Raw genomic sequence first — 10,000 nt, forward strand, 5'->3', positions numbered from 1 at the left:
GGCAAGCTAACGTTGGTTAACTGACTTACAGTTTAATAACATCCCTTTTAGGATTTCTAGACTAATCTATGTAAGGTTATTGCCAAGTAATTCCATATATGCAAAAGTAAGCCATGTACAGATAGCGTGGGCTCGTGACATAACGTTTCACATCCCGTCAAATGAGATCATCAACTTCGCTGGTGTCACGTAGCATGCAAGCTAACTAGCTAGTGTTGTCTAGCTAACTAGCAACTTATTAACTTCTATTAGCGCGACAGGTTATGTTGCAAAGCGTTGCACGCGGGTGGTCGGCATCTATGCATGCAACCTACGTTACGTCAAGCTGTCGTCTCCTCTTCCATCTCCTGAAAAGTTTCCTGACAAATAGCATGTCAACATCCTCTGATACTGTGAAGTACTGCCACACAGCCGACGTGTTGAATTACGTTGTTGGCGCTCATAGTAACCAAAACATTTGCTTTGCGTGCGCATAATTTGAACGTCACTTTATCGGCCAGGTACATCGGCAGAAATTTTCATATCTGCAGATGCCGATAATTAAGTTTTGAAGCTTTTATCTGCAGATACCGATGTCGTGCCGATATTATCGTGCATCCCTAGCTATGAGTGGACCTTCAGGCTTTGTCTCCCTTGGTGGCCGCCACTGTACAAGAATAAACCTGAATCCTGACTGATCAAATCTAAGACTGGATCTCCAATATATGGTATCAAACTAAATACTATTACCAGCCAAACAGGCCGTACACCGCAACATCGATATCAAAATTGACTCCTTATCTCTTGCTCCTTCCAAAGCAGCAAGAAATGTAGGCATCATTATCGATGACCAACTAATATTCACAGACCATATCGCCTCTGTCTCCCGGTCGTGCCGCTTCCAGCTATCCAACATCCGCAAAATCAGGCCGTACCTAACCCAGTATGCCACCCAGCTGCTGGTGCAAACCTTGGTGAGTTCCCGCCTTGACTACTGCAACGCCCTCCTGATGGGCCTGCCGGCTTGCGTGGTGAAACCACTACAGATGAACCAGAACGCGGCGGCGCGTCTGGTGTTCAACCAACCGAAGAGGGCACACGTCACCCCGCTACTCTTTGAGCTCCACTGGCTGCCTGTAGCTGTCCACATTAAGTTCAAGTCTCTTATGCTAGCCTACAGAGTGCTTGCTGTGAAAAGGTGAACTCCCTCCCCCTTTCCACTTCGTGGTCCACGACTGGAGAGAGGCTGGACTCCCCCATCGTAATGGGTGGGTCCGGGTTCCCCTGCACCTGTGGCTGATGGCCAATTAAGACTGATTGGGTCAAATTAGCCCCATGGGCTGCCTTATTAAAAGGTGCACCTCATTGTTGAGGGAGAGACAGACTGGACAGGCTGCAAGAAGCTGAGGCAGGTAAATAGACAAAACCTGTTACGAGTACAGAGTTGTACCTGGTCTGTTTTAAAGCTTTAGTTTTGTATTTTTCTATGTTTTTGGGGTTCAAGTCCCTGGTTTTTGTTTCTATGTTTTTGGGGTTGGAGTCCATATTTTAGTAAATAAATATAGCTGTATTTTTATAAGACAGCCACAGTCTCCTGCGCTGTGTGTGTTCTCCTGCCTACCTGCAACCACGTTCCAGCAGCCTACATCCCACATCGTGATGGCCGGCTCGGGCTATTCTCACAGTTGCTTACAGAGTGATTGCTGGTTCTGCTCCCACCTACTTAACTGCTCTTGTAAGGGCAAATGTTACCCCCCGGATGCTGCGCTACCAGAGCAGGGGCGTCCCTCTCTACCTTTAAGAAGCTCTTGAAGACCCAACTCTTCAGAGAGCACCTCCTTTCCCAACTCTTCAGAGAGCACCTCCCTTCCCAACTCTTCAGAGAGCACCTCCTTTCCCAACTCTTCAGAGAGCATCTCCCTTCCCAACTCTTCAGAGAGCACCTCGCTTCCCTCCACTCCCAACTCTTCAGAGAGCACCTCCTTTCCCTCCCTTCCCAACTCTTCAGAGAGCACCTCCCTTCCCAACTCTTCAGAGAGCACCTCCTTTCCCTCCCTTCCCAACTCTTCAGAGAGCACCTCCTTTCCCAACTCTTCAGAGAGCACCTCCTTTCCCAACTCTTCAGAGAGCACCTCCCTTCCCAACTCTTCAGAGAGCACCTCCCTTCCCAACTCATCAGAGAGAACACTGTGGTGCGAGCAGTAGCCCCGACCATATACGGGCTTGAAAGCCCACGGGGACACGGGTTCGAATCCGACCCGCTGTCGTTTCCCGATCCCACTCCCCACCTCTTCTCTCCATCTCATTTCCTGTCCACACCTTCACTGTCCTATACATTACTACTGACACAGATAGACAGAGACAAGAGTAAGAGGGATAGAGGGAGAGCGAGAGAGAAAGGGATAGAGAGAGAGGGAGGGAGAGAGAGAGAGAGAGAGAAAGGGAGAGAGAGAGAGGGATAGAGAGAGAGGGAGAGAGAGAAAGGGAGAGAGAGAGAGGGATAGAGAGAGAGAAAGGGATAGAGAGAGAGGGAAAAGAGAGAGAGAAAGGGATAGAGAGAGAAAGGGAGAAGGGCCACTGACCTCCCTCAGCTAGGGCTGCTGCCACTTCGTTCTGGGTGGAGTAGATGTTACAGGCAGCCCAGCGACACTGAGCCCCCAGAGCTGCCAGAGTCTCCATCAGCACCTACACACACACACACACACACACACACACACACACACACACACACACACACACACACACACACACAGGGGTTAAAGCAAAAAAAAAAATCCTGAGCCTGAACTATTTTTTGTGTGTGGGAGGGGGGGGGGGGTCGTCCCGTGGCATGGACACATTCGCAGGGTCAAAAAAACAAACAAACAAACATTTAGAAATGAATGATTGCAGATTATGGTGAGACTTTTGAAACTGCAATCCCAAGAAAGGTCAGCAATAGTACTCCACCTCACTACAATATGGTACTAACACATGTAGCATTTACGATTTCTTTTGATATCAAGTTTAGCTGCTAAGCTTTGTCCTTGAAAGGTTACAAGATGACCTACAATCAAAAGGTGACATGTTAGAAGGGTATGTCAGTGGAAGAAGATTTGATTTGTAACCATTTAATTGAGGATATATGAAAAAGGACAGCGATTTACTTTTTAAACTGTTGCAACAGTGAACTGTAGATAATAATGTAGTTTTATATTGCAACATTTCCATAATTACTTTGATCAAAAGAAATAATCGTAAATTAAATACTAGGAAATTAATAGAAAATACATCAATAAAATAAATAACAAGCACAATATCAAAATGTTACAAGAACTGGTAACTAATGTTGGGAAATAAATACAAAACAGGACTTTGTCCATGTACTTGTTGGTGGCTTCGTCGACATTTAAGGAAAACATGCCGTTTTTTTTTTTTAGCTTTTCCGAAATACGTCTTTTAAACTCTGGTGTTATGCCGTGTGTGTTAAAATAGCTGGCATGCTGATTGGATATTGACAGTTTAGTCAAACACACGTCACACACAGGTCAGTTATTGATGCCGGTACATCAGCTGTGGATGTTGCTCCCGGTAAAGGCGTTGTGTGTTGGAGAGCTAGTGGCATATATTAGCTTTCTCGAGCACAAAGTGCAGAAGCAAGCACCTGCTTCTCTTAACTTCTTACACCAGCTACCAAAAGGCTTACTGTCCTTCCCTTCCCATCTCTTCTATCCATGCCCAGCGCCATTTACTTTCGTGAACTTACTTTCCATCCTACTCTCCTTTGGTGTGATGTCTCTCTACTCGGGCATCTACGCTAGGCAGAGCGATAGAGAAAAGTCGGTGTTTGAAGCACATTTTCCCAAGACCCGCCCCAATCTACTTCTGATTGGCTAATAATGTTATTTTGAGAGCGGGAGAGTTGTGCTCCTTTCATTTCATTGGCAGACAAACTCATAAACTCGAAAGTGATGGTGATGGTTAATATAAGATTTTTTTTCGCAGCCAAACGGAAATCCGGCACGGTGCCGGAATACTTTAATCCCTGCACGCACACACACACACACACACACACAAGTTCTGGGTGGAGTAGATGTTACAGGCAGCCCAGCGACACTGAGTCTCCATCAACACTTACACACACAGGTGTGTATGTATGTATGTGTGTGTGTGTGTGTGTGTGTGTGTGTACTTACAGCGGTCTGAGCAGTGATGTGTGTGTGTGTGTGTACTTACAGCGGTCTGAGCAGTGATGTGTGTGTGTGTGCAGGGCTCGAAATTAACTTTTTGGCTTACCAGCCAAAATGGCTGGTAGATGAAATAAATTACCAGCCAATCATATTTTTTACCGGCCAAAATATTAAACCTGGCATTTCAGACCTACTCTGACATTGTTTGACTTAAAACAACCTTTACCTATGATTTTAATATCATTGTTAATCACTCTCAGAATGGATTAAACAAAATCAACTAATTTTACTTTTTTAAATAATTTATAAATTCAATTCAATTTTATTTATATAGCCCCAGAACAGTACAATTGTCTCAAGGCGCTTTACAGAGCCCAGAGCCTGAAACGAAAAATAAAACAAAAAACTTGTGTTGACAATAATACAACTCAATTCCATGTACTTGATGGCTGGTTTCCCTGTAATGTAACTAAACAGCCTGGTATTGACGTTGTTCTGCCATATCATTTGATTTTGCATTGTTGGCTGACATTTGTAGCTCGCTAGTCAATGGCAACTCCCCATGCTAGCTAGCGATAGCTAGCAGGTAAAAATGAGTTAGCTTAATTTATCGGGAGACGGGAGGACAGGGGATATCATTGCACAACATCAGTGGAGACAAGCTCGAAATCATATTATCGATAGTTGATTTTCTTGTCAGCCTGACAAGGAAGTATAAAACTTATCTTAATGATGGATCCAGTAGGGTGACAGGCTAGGATAGCTAGCTGCTTAGCTGCTGCTAACATCATTCAGAGACAACGAACTTCTGGATTCTAGCTGACAGCTGACCGGTTAAAGCCCACTGACGTTTACCTTTCCGTGTGGTAAAGTAAGTTAGTCTGTTGCAACTTTTGATTCGCGCTCAAAATATTAGAACTTTGTATTAGCGTGCAAATTGTTATAGTTGTATAGAAATTCTTAGAATTCTCTCCCACTGTTCATGTTGGCGTTGCAAGCTATTTTTAACCATGACGGGAGCGGTAGTCGGGCACTGTACTCCGCAATGTCACTCGCCAAGTGGCTGGGTATCGGACACAATTTAGTCGCCAGCCCAAAAATCTACACGCCATTGGCGCTTGGCGGGTGCCAATTTCGAGCCCTGTGTGTGTGTGTGTGTGTGTGTGTGTGTGTGTGTGTGTGTGTGGATGTGTGTGTGTGTGTGTGTGTACTTACAGCGGTCTGAGCAGTGATGTGTGTGCATCCCACTATTTTGGCTCCAGCAAGGGGCTTCTCTCCTTGAGCACGCTTCCTCAGAGCCATAAGGGCGGGCATCTCTGTAAGACACACACACACACACACACACACACACACACACACACACACACACAATAGGGGTGAGAATCACAGGTTAACTTGGGTTCCAATATTGTACAGTATTATACAGTTCTGTGTGTGTGTGTACAGTATTATACAGTCCTGTGTGTGTGTGTGTGTGTGTGTGTGTGTGTGTGTGTGTGTGCGTGTGTGTGTGTGTATGTGTCTCACGTGTAGCTAACAGAATGCAAATCAATGTCTGTAAAGGATGAGTGTGAGAAGTGTGTGTTTGACTGTCTCTCCTGTCAGTTCTGTGTGTTTGACTGTCTCCTCAGTTCTGTGTGTCACACACACACACACACACACACACACACACACACACACACTTGCCTATCCGTACACACACTTGCCTATCCGTACACACAGCATATGAGCATACCCACACACACACGTTGCCATAGATCTGCTACTGTGGAGAGCAGGAAGTTGAGTGAAAGCTCACACACCCTGAAATGCTCTTACCCTGATCCAGAGCATTCACAAACACACACACACACTCTCTCGTACCCTGATCCAGAGCATTCACACACACGCACACACACACTCTCTCTTCCCCTGATCCAGAGCGTTCACACACACACACACTCTCTCTCTCCCACCTTGATCCTAGAGCATTCACACACTTTAATCTCCAGCTGACCTTGGAGCGCCCCCCGCAATCCACACACACACACACACACACACACACACACACACCTTGGAGCAATCCAGCTTGGAGCCACCCGCTCCCCTTACGCTCACCACACGCACACACACACACACACACACACGCACACACTCACGCACACACACACACACTCACGCACCTTCACACGCACAACCACACACACTCACACTCTCTCACTCACACTCTCTCACTCACACTCTCTCACTCACACTCTCTCACTCTCACTCACACACACACACACACTCACACTCTCTCTCTCACTCACACCACACACACTCACACTCTCTCACTCACACGCACCCAAACACACTCACACTCTCTCTCTCTCTCTCTCTCTCACACACACACACTCACACTCTCTCACACTCACACACACACCTTGTTCGGCGATCTCGATCTCTCTGCGTCCGAAGTCGGCCTGCTTGATGTTCTTGATGCAGAAGTCTGCGCTGCCCTTGGAGTTCTTCTGCTGTTTGTCACGAGGAGACGTCTCGTCGTCCGAGCTATCTGTGTACGACGCGGCTGGAGGCACACACACATCAGCACAGTTAGTGAGAGAGTGAGAGTGTGTGAGTGACAGTGTGTGAGTGAGAGTGTGTGTAAGAGTGTGTGTGAGTGTGACAGAGCGTGTGTGTGAGAGAGCGTGTGTGTGTGAGAGTGTGTGAGTGGAAGTGAGAGTGTGTGTGAGTGTGTGAGTGGAAGTAAGAGTGTGTGTGTGAGAGAGCGTGTGTGTGTAAGAGCGTGTGTGTGAGAGAGCGTGTGTGTGAGAGCGTGTGTGTGTAAGAGCGTGTGTGTGGAAGTAAGAGTGTGTGTGTGTGTGTGTGTGTGTGAGAAAGCGTGTGTGTGTGTGAGAGAGAGCGTGTGTGTGTGTAAGAGAGAGCGTGTGTGTGTGTAAGAGAGAGCGTGTGTGTGTATGTAAGAGCGTGTGTGTGAGAGAGCGTGTGTGAGATGCTGCCTCATCGTCTGAACATCTTCATATGTTGCAGCTGAAAACACATCAGCACAGCACTTGTGTGTGTGTGTGTGTGTGTGATAGAGTGAGTGAGTGAGTGAGTGAGTGAGTGTGTGAGTGTGTGAGTGTGTGTGTACCTGAGCTGTAGCTGTCTGTAGATGATTGGGAGATTGAGCGGGACAGCGAACGTCGCCCGATCTTTGATGGACGTTTGTTAAACTCCTGCTTCTGGTCAGCAAACTGGATCTGCGTCACACACACACACACACACACACACACACACACACACACACACACACACACAGAGAGAGAGAGATAACCATAAATGAGGAGTCCAGACAACTGGCAATGCTGGAATTTAGCCTATTTAGCCTTTAGCATCACTCTCACCTTTGACCTTTAGCCTTTAGCATCCATTTAGCCTTTAGCCTTTAGCATGACTCTCACCTTTAGCCTTTAGCATCACTCTTTAGCCTTTAGCATCACTCTCGCCTTTAGCATCACTTTAGCCTTTAGCATCACTCTCACCTTTAGCCTTTAGCATTACTCTCACCTTTAGCCTTTAGCATCACTCTCACCTTTAGCCTTCAGCATTATTCTCACATTTAGCCTTTAGCATCACTCTCACCTTTCGCATCACTTTAGCCTTTAGCATCACTCTCACCTTTAGCCTTTAGCATCACTTTAGCCTTTAGCATCACTCTCACCTTTAGCCTTTAGCATCACTCACCTTTGACCTTCAGCATCACTTTCATATTTAGCCTTTGGCATTATTAGCATCACTCTCACCTTTAGCCTTTAGCATCACTTTAGCCTTTAGCATCACTCTCACCTTTAGCATCACTTTAGCCTTTAGCATCACTCTCACCTTTAGCATCACTTTAGCCTTTAGCATCACTTTAGCCTTTAGCATTATTCTCACCTTTAGCCTTTAGCATAACTCTCACCTTTAGCCTTTAGCATCACTCTCACCTTTAGCATCACTCACCTTTAGCATCACTCTCACCTTTAGCCTTTAGCATTATTATCACCTTTAGCCTTTAGCATCACTCTCACCTGTAGCCTTTAGCATCACTTTAGCCTTTAGCATCACTCTCACCTTTAGCCTTTAGCATCACTCACCATTAGCCTTTAGCATCACTCTCACCATTAGCCTTTAGCATCACGCTCACCATTAGCCTTTAGCATCACTCTCACATTTAGCCTTACCACCATTAGCCTTTCATTTCTAAACATTTCATAACTTCCATGACTTTTCAAGGACCCCTTAATGAACCTACAAGTACACAAACTGCGTGAGAAATGTGCACAACCATTATATTATCAATATTACTGTACCCATTCAAAATCAGCCTGTTAGCATCCACTTTAACTATTAGCCTGTTAGCATCCACTTTAACTATTAGCCTGTTAGCATCCACTTTATCTATTACCCTTTTAGCATACACTTTATCTATTAGCCTGTTAGCATCCACTTTAACTATTAGCCTGTTAGCATCCACTTTATCTATTACCCTTTTAGCATACACTTTATCTATTAGCCTGTTAGCATCCACTTTAACTATTAGCCTGTTAGCATCCACTTTATCTATTAGCCTGTTAGCATCCACTTTATCTATTAGCCTGTTAGGACCTCACAGTATATAAAGTGGATACTATCAGTGAATCTGAATCCCATAGCTGACAGTGAGCACCTCTGAGACTGTGTGTGTGTGTTTGTGTCTCTGTGTGTGTCTCTGTGTGTGTGTGTGTGTTTGTCTCTGTGTGTGTGTGTGTGTGTGTGTGTGTGTGTGTGTCTGTGTATCTCCAGCCCTAACCCAGCCCCGGCTTTACCTTTTTAACGACCGGCTGCTCTCTCTCTCCATCCCTGCGCTTCTTCAGCATGATGGGGAGGACCCGTGTGTGTGTGTGTGTGTGTGTGTGTGTGTGTCTGTCTGCCGTTCTATAGGACCCGTGAGGGAAGGAGAGTCGGAGCGCCTCAGCCTGTTTATATCACTGCACACACACACACACACACACACACACACACACACACACACACACACCCCCGGTGATCCGGTCACAGCCAGTCGGCTCAGGATCACAACGCCGGATTGTGGGAATACCAAAGCCTCTGTTCCCTCACCTCCTGGTGTGTGTGTGTGTGTGTGTGTGTGTGTGTGTGTGTGTGTGTGTGTGTGTGTGCACAGTCACATCATCACCAGGATGGTAATTGCTTGAAGGCTGGAAAGCTGGGACTAAGGGGTTTGGATGAGTGTAAGTGTGTGTGTGTGTGTAAGTGTGTGTGTCTGCATGCGTGTGTGCGTGTATGTGTGTGCCCATGAGTGTGTGTGTGTGTGTGTGTGTGTGTGTGTGTGTGTGTGTGTGTGTGGGTGGGTGCGCGTGTGAGTGTGCATGACTGTGTGTGTGCGTGAGTGTGTGCGTGCGTGTGTGCGTGTATGCATGAGTGTGTGTGTATGAGTGAGTGTGTGATAGGATGGCCAGGCTTTTACCAAGGATCAGAGTGGGCAGCGCATGGTTGTGTGTGTGTGTGTGTGTGTGTGTGTGTGTGTGTGTGTGTGTGTGTGTGTGTGTGTGTGTTTACCCATTACAAAGCAGTCTTTGTTGTAAGCAGGCAAGGTTGCGCTGGCTTGCAGTGTGTGTGTGCGTGTGCCCCTGAGGTGCCCCAGAGAGCTCGGGCGCCATCTGATGCCCACTAAAACTCACTTTTACACTGACAGGTGGTAGAACCCTGATGTCTGTGTGTGTGTGTGTGTGTGTGGGGGGGGGGGGGCAGTGTGTGTGTGTGTGGGGGAGTGTTTGTCTGTGTGTGTGTGTGTGTTTGTCTGTGTGTGTGTGTGTGTGTGCACTGTGAATAGCACTGCAGATGTGTGGCCA

At 46.6% G+C, this 10,000-nt stretch overlaps 1 protein-coding gene across 3 annotated transcripts in view; it reads right to left on the reverse strand.

The window, feature by feature from the left end:
* The window catches only part of ahcyl2b (adenosylhomocysteinase like 2b), a 34,122-nt gene that overhangs the window by 10,883 nt on the left and 13,239 nt on the right, over positions 1-10,000 (reverse strand). The window contains exons 1-5 of one of the 3 annotated variants that reach the window (XM_031582583.2): positions 8,957-9,035; positions 7,261-7,369; positions 6,550-6,693; positions 5,364-5,464; positions 2,562-2,664 (exon numbers count right to left, since the gene is read on the reverse strand). In XM_031582583.2, coding sequence (XP_031438443.1) covers positions 2,562-2,664; positions 5,364-5,464; positions 6,550-6,693; positions 7,261-7,369; positions 8,957-9,007 — 508 coding nt within the window. In that variant the 5' untranslated portion in view covers positions 9,008-9,035. Of the gene's footprint in view, positions 1-2,561; positions 2,665-5,363; positions 5,465-6,549; positions 6,694-7,260; positions 7,370-8,956; positions 9,036-10,000 lie in introns of those variants that run through there. The other 2 variants (XM_031582582.2, XM_031582581.2) reach the window with 2 other exon arrangements.

This window comes from Clupea harengus, chromosome 16 (genome assembly GCF_900700415.2).
Source record: "Clupea harengus chromosome 16, Ch_v2.0.2, whole genome shotgun sequence".
Classification (NCBI taxonomy): Eukaryota; Metazoa; Chordata; class Actinopteri; order Clupeiformes; family Clupeidae; genus Clupea; species Clupea harengus.